Raw genomic sequence first — 24,083 nt, 5'->3', positions numbered from 1 at the left:
ATACATGACACTGATCCTAACCTTGCATTCTTCCAGAAATGTTGGTAGGCCCTTTGAGTTTTTATTGGTCCACATTCATTTAAAACATTGAATATATTAAACAGATAACAATATTCCCCTTTTTTAAATTTACTATAATTACTACTTCGATTAAATATTTGAGAGTGTTGCATTCAGACTCTACATACCAATATCATGTTTGGCCAGTTGAAAGGACTGAAGTGTTTTTATTGTATAAAAACATAATCATCAGGATAACTGCAGATATATGAACCTTCCCCACTGCAGAGAAATTAGAGGAACATTATCTTCTGGGTTTGACTGAGTCTGTCTCTGACGTTGCAGTGAAACGAAAGCTTAACTATGAGGATGGACGTTCTGTATGGTCAGCACTGCTAATGGATATAAAAATCCAGAGGGTTCATCTGGGGTCCACTGCTTAATGGAACATAATGGAACCCAGTTAGTATAGAAACAGCTTTATGCTGCCAGCCATTGTTAACATTCCTATCACTCAAGTTCTTAGATCATAGACTCTTATCTGAGACGATGGTGATTGCTGATGGACAGAGGCTGCATCAGAAAGAGCAGACTCAGAGAAAGCCTTGAACTTGCTTTAGGGTCTGATGCTGGCTTTCTTTGATACTTTGACCTAGTGTTGGCTAAAGGTTTATTGCTACACGGGAAAGGACATGCTTAACACAGGCCTGTCTGTTTACTTGTTCTGTTAAAAGATGAGCTATTTCTGCATGTGGACATATCTTGGTGTATCGACTGTGATAGAAATAATCTTGTGCACCGACACTTTCTCATAGAGGATATTTTTAACATTTTTGACTTGCAATACTTTTTTAAACTTTAGTTGATGACTGGTTACCAGTGTCAAGCGTACAAAGGTCTTTAAAGGCTTGGTGCAAAGCCACCAGAACTTTTTGTAATGCTATTTCTGTGCTCTAAAGTCCACACAAGGTACAAAGTGTTGAAGTTAGAGAAGTTCATTCTAGTATTATGAAACACATGTTAAAGCAGTCTCAGCCCTTCTCAACCCATTGCTGCACATTGCCTGTCAGCTGGCTAAACAAAGGCTGTTTTACATGAATAGTTATTGCTTGCACCACTCTCCTCTTATTAATTAGGACAGAACACCAGGAAATTGAATACTATTCGCTTACTTTACCATTACAAAATGCTCCCGACATTCTCTGTGAACTTTAGCATCTTAACCCCTAAAAAATATACATTCATTGTTGGCCTTCTGGCCTCAATAACTTAATAATATATTACCAATATTATTAAGTTAGAATTCACAAACTTGAAATCCTAGAAAACCTTGCATCCAAGTAGTCATTTCTGACTGCAGTATTCAATGTGCCATACAGCTCTATTATTATTTTTGTGCTGTTTTCAAACCACAGTCAGCAAATTAGCTAACTAGCTGTAAAGAGGCTGCCTTCAAATGAAAACAATCAGATGGTATTATACATTTTTCTTTGGAATTTGTGTTACCAATGTCATTTTTAGTCATACAGTTAGAATCTCTTTGGCCAATGCCCAGTTTCCAGCTTCAAAAAACTAACCAGGGTTGTGATAGTTGACTATAATGTGGCCAACATCAATATTCTCAGACCCCCATGTTTGCAGGAAGCATGATTAAGCAGGAAAAGGAATCTTCTTTACTCATTTAGTGGAAAGGGAAGGGGCATACATGTCAGGGCAGCCTAAAACTGGGAGTTTTCTCCTGTTGATTTGTTTTCTAAGAGGGAGCTCTCCTCCTCCTTGGTCTGGGTCGGGGAGGATGTGCTCCGACCTGTAAAAGGAATTGAGCTCAGTGCAGAGGACAGAGGTAACTTCATTCCAAATATGGGCATTGAGAGTGGCAGTTCTATTGCCCCCCCCCCCCCCTCATTCCACACAACCTTGGGTGCATCAGAAGCAGGAAGGAATTTATCTCTGCTCTTCAAGTGGCCTAGCAAAAAAAACAACTTGATGATTTTGGCAAAAACTCCTTTCTGTGTCATGAATAATGAGTCAGCATTCAGGAAATGCTTTAAGGTCGTTTCATTTTTTTAAATCAAGGAGGTCAAAAACATCTGAGTTTCATTCAGATATTTACAGTTTATAAATAGCTGAGTGACTGTTTTGTGTCGTTAATTCAGTAGCTCAATGTGAAAGTGTGCTTGTGTTAATTTTGGAGCAAGTTGTCACATATGTGAGATGACACAGACATTAGGAAAATAGCATAACAGACTGAACTTCAAATAGTATCAACAGTAAAGGGTGTCTCAGAGATGTGTAGATTTTAAAAACCGTTTACCTGCACTAAGAGGGCTGGGTAGTGCGGGGAAATGACTTCCATGTTTTAAAATGAGATTCTTTCAAAAGGTTATTGCAAAAACAGCTGACTTCATCTTCAGATAATGATGAGCTGCAGACAAGTGAGTTCTAATGTACTGTCACTTTTCATTTTTTAACAGCTGAATAAGAATAACAAAAAACACCACCCTTCCTGTTTCTTAAAAAAAATAAAGACAAGTATAGTCCATTAAATTTCCACTTCTCTTGATACCTTCATGTACTGATTTGGGAATCTGATTAAAATACCGTATGCTGCATTAGGGGAAGTTTGTTCAATGTTTGGGCTTTTAGCCATAAACAGCTGTACATTATAGTTTGGAAACTAATCTCACAGCGCAGAGTCAATAAATATATGTGCATATGGAACTGGCAGCAGAAAACGTGGCCTGAAGGGGACTTGAGCATGACGATTATGTCTGATGAATCAGCCGAGAATCACCCGGTGTTTTTATATGACTTCTTCACCCAAATCAGCATCAGAGAACAAGAACTTTGCCATTGAGATTGTATTTAGTTAAAATGCTGCTTCTGTACATTCATTATTACTCACATGTTATGGTGTGCTGAGAACAGAAGGTCACTGCTTGGAAACCAGAGGTGGATTAAAATAATCTTTGACTAATCGCAACAGTCTTGACAGATTAGTTGACCACTAAAATAATTTGTTGCATCCTTAACTGTGACCTCAGTTCACTGTGTTTCATAAGACAAGTGCATCTTATTTCCTATAGTCGGATACGCACAGTTACAATGTAGGGATTCTGCATTTATTATAATTTGACCAAAAAGGAAACATTTTATTTGCTTTCATGGTCTAGAGACTTTACTTAAATTAGTATTTGTGTGTTGTGAAGTACTGGGTTTTCCAAGTTACTTCTTTTAGTAAAGTACTTCCCTATCTCACTTCTCTTAACACTCAAGACTCTGTCTCAAACGTGACCCAACCGGCGTCACCTGCTGGCAACCCTACAGGTGCTGTGGTGAAAAGCGAAAGTGCCTTTCCTCACAAAACATGAATGAGAGCTTAGAGTAAACTTTACAATATTATCAGCTTAAGGGTTTCTGGGCTTAATTCTCAAATCACCTGCTTGTCTTCCCAGCCTATTAATGCATATAAGGCATGGCTATCAATTCATGAAAAGTTCATAGTCTATGTTTAACAGCCACCAGGTTGAAGAGGAAGTATACTCATAGTTTCCACAGCAAAAACGTACATAGTGACTTGTTCCCTGTCTTTACTCTGGCATGAATAGGTTGTCCAATACTTTGCCAAGGAACAATGCATCACTGTTTCTCATGCAAGGTGTACCACAGCCATGCAAGATCTACTAATTTAAATGCTTCATTTCTTTTACATCTACTTTTCTTCTGAGTTGTGTTTGAATAAATAGCCAAAGCTGTGAAAATATACACAAAGGCGATGAAGGACAAGTTCTACTTGTGTGATTCATCTTGGCTGTCTGCTGGGTAAAACCTTATGAAGGAAATCTTAACAAAATTAAGATGAAAATAAGTCCCCTGTAGTCCAAAACCTAGCATGATGGCAGCAGCACAATGCTGCCACTACCATGCATCACAGTGGGGATATGCAGTGTTTCTGCCAGATCTATAGTTTTACATGTAGGTAAAAAAGCTCAGAGTTAGAACGTGTTCATTTTTTTCCCACTATCACTGTAATCAAAATGCTAAGAGAAGCTCTTGGTATTCTCTTAGCATGCTAAGAGAATGCTTAGCAATGCAAAGTATTGTTAGTTTATTTCAACAATACTTTGTTTTCTTATAGTAAAGCCAGGTGTGAGACGCCCAGGACTGATAGTTTGTGTGTAAAATTTCCTACATAAGCCGAGAACTTTTCCAGCTCCTCCATTGTTCTTGTTCTCTAATGCTCTCTTTGCCCAGCCTGTCAGCTGAACCATACAAACATGCTTCGCTAGGTGATGCCTACAGCTGTACAATATCGGTAAACAAAAATGCAATATTTTTACTATTATTACAATGATGATGATATTGAGTACTTCCAATCCACAGTTTTTTAATTTGGGATAAAACTTCTTAAACTTTTCTTTTTCTAATTGTCTGAACTGTCTGGTATGTCAAAAATATTTTTGCTCAGGTTTTTATATGGCCTGGAACTATTTTAGTTTTAAGAGGTTAAAAAGGGCAGAGGGAGCATCAGGTAAGAGGAGTTAGAAAAGAGCCACTGGGCCTGACTGTACTTGTCAGCTCATTTGGAGAAAAGCTCTGGCAGCCGGGCCTTATACAGACATTTTCTGCAGGGCACGTGTTCTAGCCGTGCGCAGGGGTTTCCTGTTAACCCCTCGTTAACTGAAGAGACTCACTACGGTTGTTATTAACAATCAAATATGGACTACAACTTGCTTATAATCCTACTATTTTTTTAAATTCATTTTCTGTAAAGAAAACCTGTTTTTATTATTAGTCTTAATAGCTAGTGCCTAAGATTTCTTGGAGGCCATCAGTCTGTGCACTCTGTACCTATGAGAAATCATCTTGAGTCAACTGGTCACAGTTGCCCTCAATCTTGGCTTAAGGAAGCACAAAAAATAGCCTGTTTATCACTTTGCCTGTGGTGATTTATTCCACTGGCCCCCCTGCAGCCCATCGTACAGAGTCGACGGGGTCAGCACGGACACACATGTTGGCAGGATGACAGGTGTGAGAGTGTGTGCAAGTCCATGTCTCCATGCACTAGTGCCACTTAGCCTTTTAGAGTCTCAGTGTCCTTAGTTGTATCAATAATGCAGCCGGCTACTCAGTCTTGCTCCTGAGTCCATGCTTTCTCTGCCATTAAATATGCATTTGTTTCCCAGTCCAGTGTTTCTGTCCCCTCCCAATTCCCATGCACCCTCTCTACCCTTCCAAGACAACAACATGCTGGATGTAACAGAGATCAGAGGAAATTATAGAGTGCCCATATGTTTGATGTATGTTTTATTCAGCAACAGTTTTTTTTTAATCTTCCTGTCAGATGAATGAGTTCCTCTCTGCTGAGCAATTCAAAATTCCAGAAACATCTTGGATAGTTTTCAAGTTTTTCAACCATTTTTCATACCTTCCTTTGAAAGAATGTTTGCTTTTTGATAACATGGCAATAATCAAATAATAATAATAATAAATAAAAAATAATTCAATTCTAATTTCCAAATGGATTGCAATAAATTTCTGTCATTCACTGATCACCAGTAAAGCAAATATCCTGCCCCACAATGTGAACAAACAAGACAGCAACCAGTGCTGATTTATATTAACATTTGCATGTTTAAAAACCTAGAGCCATTACCTGATATCAGGTTACAAAAAGGTCACGCAGTGTCAACAAAATGGAAGTGACTTCCTTCAGAGATGTTGACTGAGAGACGGAAGAGCTTTTGGTACGCATTATCATATTATTTACTGGTGCAAGCAATTTGGCAAAGTAAGATTTGCAGCAAACTTGACTGCAGTTTCTCATGATGATGCACCAGCCTGAAGCTGGAAAGGATGTGAATGTGGTCGAGACAGGAAGTGTGAGATTTTGTAGTTGTAGGCAAGGTGGTGTATTTTTATGAATGTTATTGAAAAAATATGAAACTATTGCTGAATTAACTACAAACTCATTTTTGTTAGCTGGATTTCATTTTAAATTATTATCAATGTTGAAATTGGTCAATATTAAAAGTAGATTTTCTTCCACAGTCACCCACATGTATATTCCACATGATGTTGAAAGAAATCATGTGACATTAACAGCTTCACCAGTCTGTTAAGACAGAAACATTTAGTTGCTTTTGTGATAAAGTCTCCCACATCCTCCTTTAGACATGAAACTCTTTCTCCCTAATCCAGTCAGAGCAACAATGTTTGGCCAAGAAACTCATCAAGTAGGTTTACAGCCATTCCTAGTTGATGAAATGATTGTAGTTGATGAAATTGTGGGTAAAAGTGTGCTCTTTGAATGGCTGCTCATATTTTACTGGTGTCCTCCACATAAAAATTTCTTTGAAATAGATAATGCCAGTGCTATTCCAAACCTGAAAAATGCTACTTAAGGTGGGAGTTTGGAATAAGTAATTAGATTGTGTAATGTCAAACTGTGAAACAGTAAAAAAGTTGACATTTTTCTGACCTGACAGATTGTTTGACTACTTAAATGACTAAAGCCTTAATAATAGATATGAGAAGAGAAGAAGCTAATGTGCGAGGGAATGACTTAAACTGAATATAGCGCTAACACAGTCATGTTTTTGGACTCCCTGGTTTGTGACTAATACTTTCAAAAGTAAATATTTGATAAAAATTAATGCTGTGCAATATCAGAAAAATATGTAATTGTTACTTTTGCCAATATGCAGAGTGTGAACACATGAAACTTGAAACATGGTATTCTACCACATCCAAATGTGAATGCAACACTGCAATCAGTGATACAGTAAAGAGAAATTTGACTCATTATACTGTGAGATATAGTTTCTCAGATATTCAGGGGAAAGAATATTCATTGCTGCTGTTTAAAGGTGACCAGTCTGACATGTCAACAGTCTGACATGTTTAGTCTGACCAAAGGTTTCTTTGGGAGCTGTTAGCACATTTTTTTTTTTTACCGTGATTCACAAATAGGTAAACTTGTCCTAAAGAGAGTGTAGTTTAAGCACTTCTAAAGACAAACCTCACTTATGCAGAAACATAACCTAAGAAGGAATCTTTCTGTATAACTAATGACAACACAGATGGTAAAGGAAATTAATCATTGGCATAAAGAGAAATATCATGTTCTAAATGTACTCTCTGAATGCCCAAAAAGTACAAATTGCGACTGCAGAACAAAGAGTGTACATGTTCAAAGAAACTTGAGCACCTTCTGAAACTCTGCAACTTGTGTAAATTGTCTCATAATAGTTGTTTCATTCCCCAAACACTGATAGATGGCCGTTGGAGAGCAAAGGCTTTATCTGCGACTCAAATGCTTTGAAGAAATGTTCTCATATTTTTATTTGGACTCTTGATATAATTGTTGGTTTTGATTAATGCATTGGAAGGAAATTCTTCAGCATTTGACCTGCCAATTGCTACAGAGATAATGAAGGGAACATCTTCAAATCCTGATCTCTGGCCACTTTGATTGGTAGCACTATAAATAAGAGTTCAGAAACTCCTATTTTGATCAATTAGGGTACATTAGGTCTGGGTGGGTTACTATAGCAAACTGCTGGATTCCAGTGAATATCTGACAAATTGGCAAATAAACCCATAGTTTCATAAGTGTTATTGATTAAAAATATCAACTGTTTCTAACTTTCCTTGCAGCTTGCTAACATTTGTGTCACATCTTCACTACTTGATATTTTGTGGAAAGCTGTTTCCTTCTGTTTTACAGTAATTAAGATAAACATTGAAATGCATAAACGGGCCTTAGGTAACCTGAACAGGGAGGAGAAGGTTTCAGTTCTGTGTGGCCTGTGGGCACGGTGTGAGGCGTGTGCCACACATTACAATCACAGGAAGGGGCTTGATGTTTACACAATGCTCATTTCTGATTTATATAAAATTCAACACTATCTGGTGTGTGTTGACCTTTTAAACTGATCCAATGTTCAATGCAACATATTGAAGTAAGCATCCTACCTTTTCCTGGTTTAAGATGCAACACTTATTAAAACAGCATAAAATAGTTTTGGTTTTGCTGTTGGCAGCGAAGAAAGGTCGCATTTAAAGGTTAATACTGACCAGATTTATGTGTTTTAACTTGGAAGGAAATGTAGCACCAGTCACCACTGTATTTCTGCAGGCATCGATTGCCCAGACTGGAGCAGTCCTTATTAGGCAGTGCAGGCAGCAGGAAGTGGGTTGTGTCTTTGGTGCTTTGTCACAGGAAGTAGCAGATCGTATCGAGGGTGGGACAGATGGAGGGAGAGGGGGAAGAGATGGATTAGGAGACTGCAGAGACAGCCTGGGAAGTAATCAAGGAGATGAGGGGAGGAATGATAGAAAACTGGAATGAACAGTCAGCCACTGTTTGCTCCTCACTTCCAGCCCTCTTTCATGTTGCAACTCTTACTTAGTCCTTATTTTATTTCCTCTTATTTGAAAAATTACCTGGTTTCTGGTTGTTTCTAAATGGTAAATATGACACAGAGATGTGACAGTGAATATTTTGCTTTAGGTTTTTCTATTTGGCACAGAATATGTGCACAACTTTATTTGGAATAATTGATTTGTAACTGAATTCTGCCTGCTAAAAGCCATGCACAAATATTTTGGTGCCTCTCCGAGTGAGAAGCAACTGTGTACTTTCCATCTTTAGCAATGTTGTAAAGCAAGTGGAAGATTTCAGGACCTTGTTTTGTTTACCGGCACTCTGCGCAGCTTCCTGTCATTGTTGTCTCACCTACTCCTCTCGTTTAGGATCAAACCTAACCGAGAGGTTTTTTCTGCAAAAATCAGCACTTGGCAGCAGTTTAGTTTTGTTTATCTAGCATACCATCCTGAGTATCAGTCATTTTTCACCATGTGGATTAGCTCATGATTATGCCATTTGTTTTTTGTTAGAACCTGAATCAACTGGCAGGATAACTCTAAGAGGACATGATAGGGCAGGTGAAAAATGAGGCCAGACTGGTTTTGATGTTTGGAATTCTGTGTTTTTTCACTCGTTTGTCCATCCGGTGTCTCCAGTTTCCGTTCTCCCTCCCTTATGTTTACTTTTTTTTTTTTTTACTTTAGCAGCTTCCCAGAAGCGCTACATTCCGCATGAAGAATATTAAAACAAAAGTTCAAAATGACTACTATTTTGATTTAAAAAGAGGAATGAATAGAAATGGACAACTTAAAGAACATTAAGTTAAACATCTAGAATACTCACAGCACTACTTTTGTTTACATAAAAAATGGTGACTTTGAAATGTGTGTTCATCCTGTGTATCAGCTAAACAAGGATGAGGATCGCTGAATAACACATCCTCTATTATATCCAAAGTAGGTATGTATTAATAGTGATTCATTCTTTTAGTTTAATTTAGTGCATTGGAATTGCAGATGTTTTCAAACTTCTGATCATTCATCACCTCATAAAAACTTTTGTGAAAGTTTCCTTTATAATTAGACTCATGTTGTGTAGATTGCAGATGAAAATGTATTGTGCCACGAAACTTGAGTTCAGAACCTACACTGTACACCCTAAATTAAGTATTTGTTTTCTTCTAAGTTTTCCTGAGATTTGCACCATCAGTGCTGTACATTAATTCTCCTTCTTGTTCCATCTTTTCTTCTGCTCTGCAGTGAGTCGAGTATTTGCCAGGCTCGGGCCACTGTGATGGTCTACGATGACGGCACTAAAAAGTGGCTCCCGGCAGGTACCGGACCCCAAGCCTTCAGCAGAGTCCAGATCTTTCACAACCCTTCTAACAATGCCTTCCGGATAGTCGGACGCAAGATGCAGACAGATCAACAGGTACATGTTTTTGGCATCAGAGCAGGACCATGACATCTATGCTTCCAATAAAATGTTTTAAACATTCCTCTTGCTTCCATTACAAAAGCTGAATATTTGGTAGTGTGGCCCACATGGACTAAAAGGCTTTACTCGCTTCCTCCGCTGCCACTGCCAAACTCCTTCTGCAGGCAGACTACAATTCGAACAAAGTGCAGAAAATTGACATCATTGTCAGTGCTCAATGTTTAGTGCTTTGGTGTGGTGTATTCACTGGTCAAAAAAGATAATTTTTTCTGTCTGAAAAGCTGAAGTGATATCGAAGGAGAAAATTGCCGTATTCCAGTCACCAGACAGTTTTTTAATGCATCTCTACTACAGCCACTTTGAATGTCAGTGCTTTTCAAAATAAGACTTTCAAAGACATATTGGAGGATGGACGGTACCCGGCGTCATATTCATAACAGGGATAGCTAATAACACTAGTTTAACACTAGTTTACCAAAGATGTTTGACAGGTATATACTCCATTCATCCATCAGACAGCCTGTGTGGCCCTCCTCAATCGTTAGTGTAGAAATTGCTTTCTCAAACCCGTTTGACTTTTTTAAAACTTGTTAAAATTATGTCCTTATTTTTGCTACTGGTCATTCAATTCTGGCTATTGCGTTATATGTCAGTATAGAATGTGAGAAGTCAAAGTTAGTATTGTCAGATTTAACCCCAGAGCAGAAAACAGTCAGAGCACCAGATTGGTCAGTGTTTGTGAAGGAGAGTTGGTGTTCTAGTGTGTGTAAGCACACACTGCTGTGCTGCTGTGTTGTTTTATATACTGCCACTTTGGGCCAACAGCAAAGGACACATTTTTCACCACTTTAAGACAAAAACTAAGGACTTTATACTTCCATACATCTGGAGATTAAATGCAGTACATGCATAATGAGCTTAAATGTTTTATGTAGACATTGCACACTGCTGCCACTACTAAAAAAATAATTAACCAAGACATCACGCAATAAAAAAACATTTCAATAAGTTACAGGACGTTCTTATAGATAACATAAAGACCCTTAAACGAAGCCAAAGGGAACAAAATGTTCATCAAAACAACCAACATCTCTTCTTTATCAAATATTTTTGTGTCCAAGATCAGAGTTTGGAGTCTCGAGCATGATGTTCTCTCTCAGACAAAAATGGTGCAATGCCATTATCTTGCTCATTGTGGCTCCCCTGCAGACAAAAGTGTTCCACGACTGAGAAGCTGGGTAAAATTGACTCTAGGTGGGTCTATTCTTGACTTGAACCTTTTTTTTTTTATTCCCCTGCTGTACCAAAGCCTCTCTCCTTCTTTAAACATTCAGCATGCTGAAGTGTTCTCTGGAGACAAGTCTTAAAGTGGAGGATGTTTCCTGTGAGATAGTTAGCCTGTTCAACCATTTCCTGTGACAATTTTTAAAAAGAGACTTGATACCGGCAGGTCGCTATGGAGATGCTCTTCTGCTTCCCCTGGTGACAAATAAAAACAGCAAGACATACGTTTTAAGGAAAATATTGCAGCTATATATTTGCTTCCCTTAAATTTCCTTGCATCCACATTTGTGGTTTCTGTCTGTCTCCCAAAAGTATTTCTTGCCTTCAAAACACATGGAAGATGTCAAGGTCACCCGATTGATGCGCTCCTTGTCACAGCCGCTTTGTGTTTTTTGCGTTCTGATAAGATTTGGAGTCGTTTCGAAAAACACTACTGTCTGCAGTGGAGGCTGACCTTGCTGCCCTTTATCATTCAGCGCATGCTTCCTCCCATGATGTTCACTCTGACAGGGTCTCGACTCCTCCCTCTGCTCAATGGAATTCAACAGCTTTTTAACAAATACTGAAACGGCGTGTCAGCACATTCAAGCAACACTCTGAGCACAGAGCTTTTTTTTTCACCCCGCACTAACGGGCTTCGTGCCACCTGCTGAGTGGAATATAACCCAGAAGAATCCATAAAAAAAAAATAAAGCATGCCATTATGTTGGGCGTTGGCAGGGATGTAGTTTCATGAAGTTTTCTTGTAAAAGGATGCGGCTCACAGATGCTACCGGTTTTTAATATATTTTGTACATGTGTTAGAAATATTGAAACACTGTCAAGTTCTGGTTTTACGGAGGGATTTACAGAGGCAATAATGAACGGGTAGAAAATGGGATGCTGATGGCTACAAACACTGTGGGCACAGTGTGTAGAAAAAAGTATTTTTTTCTATGGAAAAAACTATTTTTTTGCTCCAGTAAGAGCTGTTCCAGAACTGTCTGCTGGTGGATATTGACTAATCGCCTCACTGTCTTATCATCCTCAGGTGGTTATAAACTGTCCCATTGTAAAAGGACTCAAATATAACCAGGCCACACCCAATTTTCACCAGTGGCGAGATTCCAGACAAGTTTGGGGGCTCAACTTTGGCAGCAAAGAAGATGCTACTCTGTTTGCCAATGGCATGTCTCACGCTCTGGATGTCATCAACTCCATGGCAGATGCAGGTAAATCACTTCTCATTCAAACTGCTCAGATCAGACATTAGAGTCTATTCTGGCTGATTCAGTTCAGAGGAGACCCCACTATGCCTCACCATTCACACGTAGGCAATCAGATCTCAATAACCTGTTTTACATGGAGATAAATGCATATTGTCACCAGTCGTTAGTCAACTGATCAACAAACGGGATTTATTGATGCTTCTGCCACAAATATATTCCCTCACTTGACCGAAGATATTATGAAGATGTCAGCATGGCCGAGATCCTGCTCAGTACACCTTCATCAGCACGCACCACTGCATAATGTAGTACACCTGGGGAACACTGCTGAACGGCTTGTATTTATCTTTGATTGACCCTGGAGATTTTACAGTAAGGTTGTCACAGTAAAATCCACTTCATAAAACTGCCAAAAAAAAAACACCACTCTACAGGTGTTTCATTAGAATTATGGATATGGATTTAGAAAGTGATTCATCATTAACTGGAGTATAAAGATTTGAAAAAGGCCCATTTTCTAAAGAACCACAAACTCAGAACAGTAATTAAGTACAAAATCTATATACTTTATATTTTAGATTAAAAAAATATGTTGATATATTCTACCCAGAACTCCTCCTGTGGCATAGTTTTTAACTTCACCTGGTTCAAAGTCTGTTTAAAACAAGTCTCATTTAGCACCTTTTTCTATCCAGTTATTAATAGGTTACAAACTACTCAGCAGATTAGCCCTAAATGTATTGACTGAGCTTTTCACGTCTTCATACAAGTATTTTTTTTAGCTGCCGTTTAATCCTTTGGTACAAATGAATAAAGCATAAACTGCAGACATGCTTTATCACATTTTAGGTAATAAAATGTTTTTCTTATTTAAATGTATTTCCAATGTTGTTTACAATTAGACTTGTAAAATCTGCCACGTGCCTTTTTATCCAGAATAATCATTAGAATTAAATTAGAATTACTAAAACAATCATTAGTTGCAGTGATAAATCAATCCATGCCCAGATGTTTTTAATTTGGTTGACTTTTATAATTTTGTTTCTTATTTTAGCTGAGTATCAACATGCATTTCTGTACATGCTGCATGTAGAATCTGCACTCAACCGTTGGTGTTCTTCTCAGAGTGACAACTATATCCTGATTACTGTTGATAGCATTTGGTTTTGGTTTGCTGATAAATTTCTCACATGGTTAGGAATAGATTTCTACAAAACTGCATGTGACTTAGAGCTGAACATAATCTTGGTAGAAAGAAGGGAAGTACATTTTTAAGAAAATAAAAACACAGAGTTGCTTTGGCCAGGCACATCCTGTTGTGTTGCCAGTAATACATACTTGTTTTGTCTTACAGAGAGTTGTGCTCACTCTCACCCCACCTAAGCATACAGTTTATGCTGCCACATTCAACTCCTATTTCATTAATGATGTCATTGTTTTACAAATGAGTTGTTATGCTTCATCCTATCAGGGCTGTTTACAGACTTTGCACTCTCTGCAGCAAAACTGTGTGCAGATGAGAAAAAGAACATGGGTGGTATGATTATTGTAGAGCAATTAAGCCAGTTTATGACACCGGCTGTATGAGAGCTATTTTTGAAGATACTTTAATGCACACTAAGAATATCTTCCTTCATGTTTTTGCAGGTTATGCAACCCTCCCCCGCCCAGTGTCAAATGGACCTTCTCCTGAAGAGCTCGAACAGCAGCGGAGGTATCTTCAGACCTCCTCTGAACCAACCCTTTCTTTACTTTACATATCACTAAATAACATTTTAGCCGTGCTAGCCGCTAAATGTTTGCTTGTTCTCACTGAGATAAAATATGTCCCAACAATCTGAATAACCCTGACTGGTTTCTATGCTGATGATAAGAAGCAGGATTGTGTGGCGAATATAATTTTATCAGCTTGTTTCTCAGAAGGGTGTTGTCCACTGTGGGCCCGTTTCAGTCTGTTTCCAGACCAGAGTGAACCAGTTTCTGGGTTTACAGTCAAGCTGGCTTGGCTTTGCAGACGTCCAGTTGGCACAGTTTTGTGCACAGGCATATGTGGAGGATTTACCGGCATTAAGCAGACACTGCTAAACCCTCAATCAACCCTGGAGTCAGGTCAAAGGTTAGACAGATAGCACATCTACCCCTGAAGAAACCTGTTGAGGTGACTTCATGCATGCCTGTAAAGAATAGGCTTTAACCTTGTAATCCCGTTTAGCCTGAAAGATGCACAGTGACCACAGGGAGTGTCTGTTAAATTAGTAGCTGTTCCATTTGCTGCCGGCATGTTGTGGCTTAGTAAGTTTTTTAAAACCTCTGACCTCCAGAAGTAATGCAGGTGCTTGGAGGATTTTAATAAATTCTCAGAATTTGTTTTGTTGGAAGGAAAAAAAAAACATTTTAACATGAGCTTTAGAGCATTAAGTCATATTAGTCCTGACTGTCTGAGTGCATGTTTAATTTTCTGCATTATAATTGTTTATAGACACTGTTTTTTGCAACACGTCTGTTCTGTGGCAGATGTGTTGGGGGTAGGGGGTAATAATGTGAATCAGGCCACTTTGCCCAGCTGAGGACTTCTTTTTTTTTAAGCAGAAAGCTAATGAGAGGTTATGAACTCCACATTTATCTCTTTTGTAATATGCTGTAAGGCGTCAACACACAGACGCTTCATCTCCTATGGTGAAACACGCTTTTGGCCAGGGGTATTGTAAAACACTTGTGCAACAATCAAAAGCAAGATGCTGATCAAAAATGACTTTGCTAATATTTTAGCAGAACATGTTTATCAAGTCCTGAACCTAAAGCGTATTGCAAGGGGAGGTTACCTGGTTTGTATTTCATTTCATAATCCTGGAAGAGAAGTTGTCTTGTCAGAACTTCTTAAAAACAGTGTAACCAAATTAAAGATGATAAATAGATGGCCCTATTCATTGTCATTTTTTAACTTATGACAATGTTAAAAAATGAATGTTGCACTTGTAAAACTTAGAATCAAACTAAAATCATATTTGATTGTTTTTTTCAAGGAATTCATTTGTAACTTTGCAAAACAGCTCATTCAGATATACTTAATGTTTGAGTTCTTATCTAACAAAGGCTCTCCCTTCTAAGTATATTAATCTGGAACAATTTACAATATGTATCTTACTGGTACTTAATACACAGTTTTGTTTTTTTATCATGTGTCAGTGAGCCATTACTGCGGTGTCTTAATGACATATCGGCAGATACTTGCCCCTTGCACTTTTTTTTCTTGTATTGGATTCTGTGATAGGTCTTCAGAAGGTCAGACATAATCGGATATCTGTAAAATGAAAGTAACAGGATACATGGTTTTAAATTTTCGTTTTTTCTGTAAAATATAAAAAAGAAAAGGTGTTCTGGCCAAATGAGACTAAACATGTATTTTGTGGTCTATGGTCAGTTGACTGTATGTTGGAAACCTAACAACATTGCAATATTCATAGGTTCAATACTGCAATAGCAAAGGTTTTCGCTATTTATATTTCAAATGCAATGCATCACAATTATGCATGGAAATATTAATTTGGACTGTTTAATAACGTGAACTTTTCTTGGAGATGCCAGGTCATATTAATATGATCTGTAAACTTGTGTGAGACTTTCCATTTGATCTCTTTAGATTCGCAAAGTTCAGTACAACTTTAGCATGATAATAGTTTTTTGGTAACTTAAAAACAACTCATTTTAGTTCTGAGGATGACATGCATTTTAACAAAGGTTTGTGTTGACAGGTTGGAGCAACAGAGACTTGAACAGCAGGAACGAGAGCGACAGGAACGAGAGCGACAGGAGAGAGAACGACAAGCCGCTGCAGGTCAGGAAACACCTGGTGTGCTGCAGATGATCGGATTTAGCTGCAATACACGCCAACTTTGACTAGACTATTTCATAATACTCTCATTTTGAGCCAGTTTATGGAGAAAGTCATCCTACTGCATGTTTCTTCTTTAGATCTGACATTGTCTGACTTTTTTTCAGATTTTATTGCGCTTATTTAATGCATGGTTCTTTTCTAGAGATTTCTGAAGTCGTATCTTCAAGATTTAACTGAAATGTGATTTTGAGCTGAGATGTCAGAGAAGTAACCTATCAAAAGCTTGTCCCGATAATAGCCAGCAGGTGGTGGGGAAGAAAAGTTTTTTCCACTTGCATGTCAGAAATCTGACTTGCATTTTTTTCAATAAATAATTTTTCTAAAAAGAAAAAGAACAAAAAAAACCCCCAAAGCCAATTAACTTTCAGTGACGTCTCTGTTTCTCCTTCCAGCCCATGTCCCTCCAGCTCCACCAATGGCCCCTGGAGGTCCAGCTCCTCCTCCAGCTCCTCCGCCGCCCCCTGGCCCTCCCCCGGCGGCGGGCATCCCTCCTCCTCCTGGCCCGCCTCCCTCAGGACCACCACCAGCTCCACCACTGCCTGCTCCAGGTGGAGGTGGCGGTGGCGGTGGAGGCGAAGGCGAAGGCGGAGGTGGAGGTGGAGGTTTAGGAGGAGCTGGAGGTTTGGCAGCTGCCCTTGCAGGAGCTAAACTCCGCAAAGTGTCCAAGGTTAGTATCAGATGTTGTAATTAATGCTATTTTTATTGAGTGAATTAAGTTTCTGCACTAATGATGTGACCTGTCTGCATTGAAACAGCTATGTTCATGTTACCAGGACCATGTTACAGTATAAAAATCTAAAAACAATTTTTTAATCGGTGTCTGACATTAAGTAAGAGTAAACCTTTCCTGGCTTAAGTGATTTGGATGTTACACACTTTTTAGATTTTTTTTAAAATGCCAGAATTGGGAGAAAAAATAATAAAAATAATTATTTTAACTTTCTTCTTTGTTTTGAAGTTTACATCCTTAATGCTGGATGTAAACTCTGACTTAGAGCCAATGTTTTTGGGTTTCCTTGCACAAACTTCTCAGAGTAGTTTGCTGAAATGGTGGTCCATTCCTCCTGACAAAACTGGTGTAACAGAGTCAGATTTTTAGCCATCCTGTTATGTTGCGGGTCAAATTGACCTTTAATGTTTAAAAAAATAATAATTTAAATAGCTGGAAGCATTTTTTGGGTTGAAACTTTTTTCTATTTGTCTTAATAGATGCACTCTACATAAAAATGTAAAATTTATTAATTTTACACATTTGTAACCCCCCTGCATCTACTTTTTACACATATACTGTTCGGGTCAATTTGACCCGGCAGTCAAGTTGAAGGGTAAAAAAGATTTTAAAAATGTCCAATTCAATATGTTTCCTTGCAGCTATGAACCATATTTTAAACCACTTTGTAACTATTATTTGGTGGTATGCTAAGAGTGGTGGGCTGTTTCACATTGGAGTTGTTGTTTGAAGCGTCCTCCTCAACATATTTGAGGAGGACGCTCCTCAACATATTTAGAAACTTGAAAAGTTTCTAAATTCCCCCCATTTTTTTTTTTTTTTTTTTTTTTGTTTTTTGTTTTTTTTTGACAATTGTTAAAAAAATATCTTTGGGTTGAATTTGGAGAAAGATAATTTAAAAAATGGGGGCGGAAAAAATCCTAATAATCTGGCATTTAGGAATTAGGAATGATTTAGAAAATTCTAAATGACCTGAAATATTTAGCTTGATTGAGTGTCAAACACTGAGAAACAATAGTTATATTTCTTTTTATACAGTGTACACAATGTTTGGCTTCACTTACATCAGAGCACTCATGGTTTTGCTGTTTGCTGCCCTCAGCAGGAGGACGGTGGTTCTGCAGCTCCAGCAGCCAGAACAGAGTCGAACCGCATCAGCAATTCCTCCATGGGAGGGGGAGGAGGAGGTGGTAGTGGAGGTGGTGGGGGAGGAGGAGGAGGGGGTCTGATGGGTGAAATGAGTGCCATTCTGGCACGCAGGTGGGTTTAGAGTCATGTATGAAATCAAATGTTCACAAAAGTTTTGGCTATATAGTTCTTTGCTGCCCTCTCTTTGTTTTAAAATCAATTGACAAGAACAGAAGATTCACACATCTCTCTGTAAGCTGACTGCATTTAAAATAACAAAGCAATTTCATTTTACTTCAGGAGAAAAGCTGCAGATACAGGAGAGAAGCCTCCCGTGAAGACGCAAGATAATGTAAGAGTCCGCTCATTACAGTAATCCTGATTAACTGACGACATCAATTAAAATTAGATGTAGAAGTTGTGTTGAAGATTGATAGATTAAAGGTTAGAAATAGTTACATGTGACTCAGTGTTTACAGAAGTTGCTGTCTTCTCTCCACAGGATGATTCAGAGCCTCAAGGTCAAAATGGTGAGAACTGAACCGTTTTATTCATAGCATGCCACCCACATTCTGGCCAATATTAAGTAACAGTTTTGCAAAGCTGAACTGAGAGGCTCATGTTTCTGTCTGTTCTCCCTTTTAGATTCACTAAGAAAACCTTGGGAGAAAACGTCCATGACTAGGTAATCTTGGCTGAACTTACAGTCTAAGCATCATCAGTAAAATTTTAGCTCACACGTCTCATATTTGAAGTCACCTCAAAACTAGTCCTCCATCAAAGTCTGTGTGTCTATTTATTGCTGGTTCTCCATCTACATCTCTCCTTAAGAGTGTTTTTGTGTCTAAAAGCCATTCATGTTCATTCTAAGAGCAGAGTATGTATGTGTGTGTTTCACTAACAGGAATAACTCCATCCCCAAGAGCATGGACACCACTTCCTCTGTGTCCCAAGCTCCAAGGTACACATGCTGTTCCCCTCCCTCGTCTCCTTTGCTCCCCTCCTGCCTTCTCTTTCCTTCTGACGGCAAAGCAGCTCTGCTGCTGCTGCCTACATACCTGGGTAGCAAATTATGCAGTTGATAGCTCCATCTATTGGATCAGAGCCCGACATGCATGTGTATACCCAAGAGAGCAATTGATGGTCCACCTTGTCTTATTAGTGCTGCAAGCCACATGAAATGGAACCCTGATTGACAATGATACTTAGTTTTGGTTTTGTCGTAGGCATTCATGCCATTGTATTCTGGTAAACTATGCTTCATCTAAACAGAGCTTTGTTATATGTGGCGCTGTTAAAAATTGCCAGTACCCCTCTTACTTTTTTATGTTAAAACCTGAAATTCTAAGGCATTTTATGGGATGTTTACGTAATTATCCAACTCAAAGTTGGGAAAGGAAAAGGTTGCATGGTTTTCAGCTAGGTATTTTTTTAAAGCAGAGTTGGATTATAAAACAATATGTGAATCACCCACTATGAAAATGGTGAGTGCAATGCTGTGGAAATAGTTTTCCACACCTGGGAAGCAGGTGAAAATACTTGGCCAAAGTTTTACTATGTGAATATGCAAAGCTGATGCAGACATACCCCATAAGATTTACAGCTATAAATGATCATAAAACAATATTACAAAGTGTGATTTTGTATTAAGCCCACCAATTTATTACTTTGTGACAACATTTTGAAAACCACATTCTACTTCCCAAATTTGCACTACTTTGTCTAATACATGAAATACGAATAAAATAAATTTAGATTTGTGGTTGAAAACGTTACCAAGGCATTGTTCTGTCAATAAATTCCAACAAATGCAAAATTGATGATTAACTACTTTCTTTAATAATATACTAACACTCATTGCCTCTCATCATGTTCCATCCACTGTCCTGTTATCATCATACTACATTTTGTTTTCTCCAACAATGAATAATTTCCTTGTGAAATGCAGTCAATGAACATTCAGTTCTTTCTGTTTCTTGTTGTGTTGTAGGGCAAAGGGTGCAAACAATAATAATGATGCAGGTGGAGCTGACGGCTCTGATTTAGACAACCTTAAACAGGTAAGCGCTCACCGATTTTATCGGTTTTTCGCTACAAGACTATGATTAAGTGCACTGAAGTGTGAATGGAGCACCTGATAGATAAAACATCAGGTTCAGTGCTAAATTTGTTTTAAAGCACTAATTGGTCAGCTGCAATATATCTACATGAGAAGTATATTTAAAAAGAAAAGTCTCCTTTTAAAAAAAACACTAAAGGAGAATTTAAAAAAGAGCTTTGCATCTTTTTGTGTTTTATGAGGAAGATTATCATATTTGAATATGTAAAAGAAATTAATTCTGACGTTATCATGTTTATTATTATATGTTGTAGTCTGACATAGTAATAATCCACATTTGCTTTTGGAAGCCTCCACAGATTCAATCATGTAGCCATTTTTTATTTTTTTTTTAAAGTGCAGATTAACCATTACAAACTTTTGTCCGAGAGAAATCCACTTTAAAGTTGTGATGGATTCCAATTGGCTCATTTTTTTGTAGGCTCAGATGGAAACATCCAACATTGGCTCTGAAACATGTTTATCTTCTGAACAGTTAATCAGTGTTGTCTGTCAGTAAAATACTAAAAATGTATTTCATCATCTCTTACCAAGTACTTATCGGATCTGGACATACACTGAATTTTTTATTCTTCCATTTGTTAGTCCTGTCACAATCCATCTGATTGTTCTTCCGTCTATACTGTCTGTGATTTTGCAGCTTCCTCATTTAAAGCCTGGCCACTGTATAAATAGTTGCCATAAATTGACAGTGAACAATGACCGTGTCACTATGATGTGTTTGTTGCTTTATAGGAGATCCTGGAGGAGGTGCGGAAAGAATTACAAAAAGTCAAGGAGGAAATTATTGGAGGTAAGGCTTTATCAGCATGCAGAATAAATCATAGCCCCACAATATTTCTTCACATTGTTGTTGCATAATAGCCTCAAACCTGCATGCAATTTGTTTAATAGACCAACAAAAATTATTGCATAGTTGTAAAGCTGGGAAGAAAAACAATTACAGATCAGTTCAATTGAATGAACAGTCTGTTGGCATACATTTTTTCAAAACCTGCCACCGATTCTCTGGACTTTTACTGGGTCACTCTAACACAAGGATGTGCTTTGATGATCTAAACCATTACATTGTAGCTCTGCCAGGATGTTTGGTCTCTTTGTTCTGCTGGAAGAGGAAGCTCTCTACACAGTCTTAAGTCTTGCAGCCTCCAACAAATTTCTTCCAACATTGCCCTGCGTTTAGCTGCATCCACCACTATGGTGTCCATGCTGTGTCGAAGCACAGTGTTCTGTATGTGTGCCAAGCATTTCAGTTTTGATCCCATTGGATCAAAGCACCTTCTCCTTAGTTTATACCTACAAGCTTTGGATATTGTTTCATAACCAAAACCAGCTTTAAACTTCTCCAAAATATTCTCCCTGACCTGTAAGGCGTGGTTTTTTAGTCTTCATGGTGCCGTTTGTTCACTATTTATGTTCTCTGACAAACATCTAAGCCTTCATAGAAAAGATTAAATGACATGGAAATGCCATGGAGTACTGCTTTCATATGGTGTTGTAAAATTCTTGTATTTATTCACCTGTTTATTCCCCATTTCTTGTTTTACAGCCTTTATTCAGGAACTTCAAAAGAGAAGCACATAGTTCTGCTGAGTTGTCTGGTTCAACTGAGGGTTGTGATGCGGTCCGGAAGCTTCCACCAGCCACATCTTCCACCCACAACTCCTGTGCTGTAGCCCAGGGATTTCTCGTTCTCCTTCACCTTTTCTCTTTTTCCTCTATCAATCTTAAACACGAGCGCATTCTTGCTTATTTGTACAACAAAACTTTTGTTTCATGTCAAATATAACCAAGGGACTTCCTCACGCCACCATCCAGCACTTCGGATGATGCTACTTGTGTCCACTCCCTTATGCTGTCAGATGCATTATTACTGATAGAGCACTCTTCAGTATTCAGGGAACGTTTTACTTAATTTTTTTATTTTTCACTGTAATAATGGATCCTTTTTACTAAAATGTTATCGTTACTTAGTAGTTTTAATTTGGAATTGCTGAATTCAAGGATGGATCTGGATATCAAATTCATTCATCTCCTTCAAGACTTTGACCTTCCAGGAAGGACGCAACTCAAAAGCCTTCACTGCTGCAACAAAGAGATGCTTGAGGAAGAGGAGTCGAGCAAAAGGGAATCTATTGGACGAGCCGCGTGCTGTGAAAGAAGAGTGTTGTAGTTTTATCATATGTGAGAACTTTTTCTCTTTGCATTGCACTTGTTCTGGAGGAGGTGTGTCTGCGCCACACTGCCTTGATAGACTATTCTCTCTTACTTAAACCAAGACATTTTCTGTCACCCAATGCAGTGGTGGTCCTACTCTCTCCTCTGCTTCCGCTGGTTATTTGCTTTCATTACAGATGTTTTTTTGTTTTTTTTAAACATGAGAAAATGGCCATAATGAGGTCAATTAATTTGGCCACGACCAACTGCCTTGAGAATAAATCTATATATATATATCTATATATAAGGAATTATATATATTTGTTTTGAGGAAAAATGATAGCAAAAATTTAAATTGTGTTTCTATTTTAATTAATGACTGGTGAGTGGGGATTTCTTTTCCATTTTTTTTTCCAATGATTTTTTTTTTTATAAAATTTTTTGGGGAGTTTTCCTGTTTTTTTCTAATAGCCTAGACTTTTTACACTGAAATATAAAGAAAACAGCTTAGACACTGGACTAGCAATGCGTTTATAGTCAAATACAGCTGCTTCTTAAAATTAATCACTTTGTGACGAGTCTTTTTTTTTTCTTTAAGAGAAAAAATTTCTTCTAGAAATTACGCATTTTTTTCCCAATGAGCGGTACCAACAATATTTTGGTGTTATCCAGGTTGGGGTACATAAAAAGAATGCCTTGGCTTCGGCTTGATTGGTGTTAGAAAAATGATTTGACACATTTGAGACATAAATTTCACATGTAATGTTTGCCACACATTTTATCTTCTAACCAACAAAATAACATTAATGACTGGGTGAGGTATACAAACATTACAAATAAGCAAATTGACAAAGGACATAAGTATGCTATTTTTATATATTTTTGTTTAAAATATAAAACTAAATTAATTTCTTGAGATGAACATGGTAGTTTATGTTGAGATCCCTGACTTTGCAAGTCGGTTTTTTTAGAGAATATTTAAACTTTTAAGACGGACAAAACCTTTGCTTTAAAGGAGTGAAAATAATGTAAACCAGCTGCATAGCAGTCATTGTGCAGCAACAGGTGGGGGGAGGACAGCACGCTGTTGCTCCATAGCTTTCAGACGAAACATTGGTGTTTCATGTGGTGTCATGAAGACAACTCTAAGCCGAACAAATATTACAGAAAATGTTGATTCCTAAATTGTAATTTTCTTACTAACTAACCTATGTTAGCGGTAGGTTCCCATGTGGTGGAGGTTGAATATTATAAACGTAATCCTTGTTTAAAAACATTGAAATTTACTATATTTTACTTGGGGGGACATTTTCTAAAGCATATTTTCTGGCATTCAGACCTTTGATTAAAAAAATGCGTCTTAAAAAATAATGTAGACATCTCCAAGCAGATTAAATCTGAAACATACTCCAAAAGTTTATCTTGCAATGAAATGCTGAATCATAAAAATGTTTTCTGAATAAAGACTATGTGAAGTGTGTGTGATTAATAATGTCACACTCACTTCACGAATGGCAGCCATTCATTAACTTTCAGTGCTTATAACCTCTGATCCGATCTGAGGGAGATTAAGTGTAAAAATAATCACTATTCAAGTACAAATGCATAGACTGTATCCATGGCTTCCAGTTCAATTTATTTTTATTTACCTTTAACAGTTCATGTGAACTGTTAAACATTTTTGGAGAGGTTTTTAATCAAAACAAACCGTTATAGCAATGATTTGATATTAAATGTAAAAAATATTTTTCTTA

The 24,083-nt window shown here is 37.8% G+C and overlaps 1 protein-coding gene across 2 annotated transcripts in view; it reads left to right on the top strand.

The window, feature by feature from the left end:
• Positions 1–22,893, top strand: part of vaspb (vasodilator stimulated phosphoprotein b) — a 29,202-nt gene extending 6,309 nt beyond the window's left edge. Inside the window, exons 2-14 of one of the 2 annotated variants that reach the window (XM_055028767.1) lie at positions 9,631–9,802; positions 12,123–12,303; positions 13,948–14,014; positions 16,053–16,135; positions 16,588–16,862; positions 18,031–18,185; positions 18,354–18,405; positions 18,556–18,583; positions 18,699–18,738; positions 18,958–19,014; positions 20,044–20,113; positions 20,908–20,965; positions 21,722–22,893. In XM_055028767.1, coding sequence (XP_054884742.1) covers positions 9,631–9,802; positions 12,123–12,303; positions 13,948–14,014; positions 16,053–16,135; positions 16,588–16,862; positions 18,031–18,185; positions 18,354–18,405; positions 18,556–18,583; positions 18,699–18,738; positions 18,958–19,014; positions 20,044–20,113; positions 20,908–20,965; positions 21,722–21,756 — 1,273 coding nt within the window. In that variant the 3' untranslated portion in view covers positions 21,757–22,893. Of the gene's footprint in view, positions 1–9,630; positions 9,803–12,122; positions 12,304–13,947; positions 14,015–16,052; positions 16,136–16,587; positions 16,863–18,027; positions 18,186–18,353; positions 18,406–18,555; positions 18,584–18,698; positions 18,739–18,957; positions 19,015–20,043; positions 20,114–20,907; positions 20,966–21,721 lie in introns of both variants that reach the window. The other variant, XM_055028766.1, reaches the window with a different exon arrangement.
• The last annotated feature ends 1,190 nt before the right edge of the window (positions 22,894–24,083 follow it).

Source organism: Poeciliopsis prolifica, unplaced genomic scaffold (genome assembly GCF_027474105.1).
Source record: "Poeciliopsis prolifica strain line A6 unplaced genomic scaffold, Auburn_PproV2 SCAFFOLD004, whole genome shotgun sequence".
Taxonomy (NCBI): Eukaryota; Metazoa; Chordata; class Actinopteri; order Cyprinodontiformes; family Poeciliidae; genus Poeciliopsis; species Poeciliopsis prolifica.
This window is presented reverse-complemented; position numbering and strand designations above follow the sequence as displayed.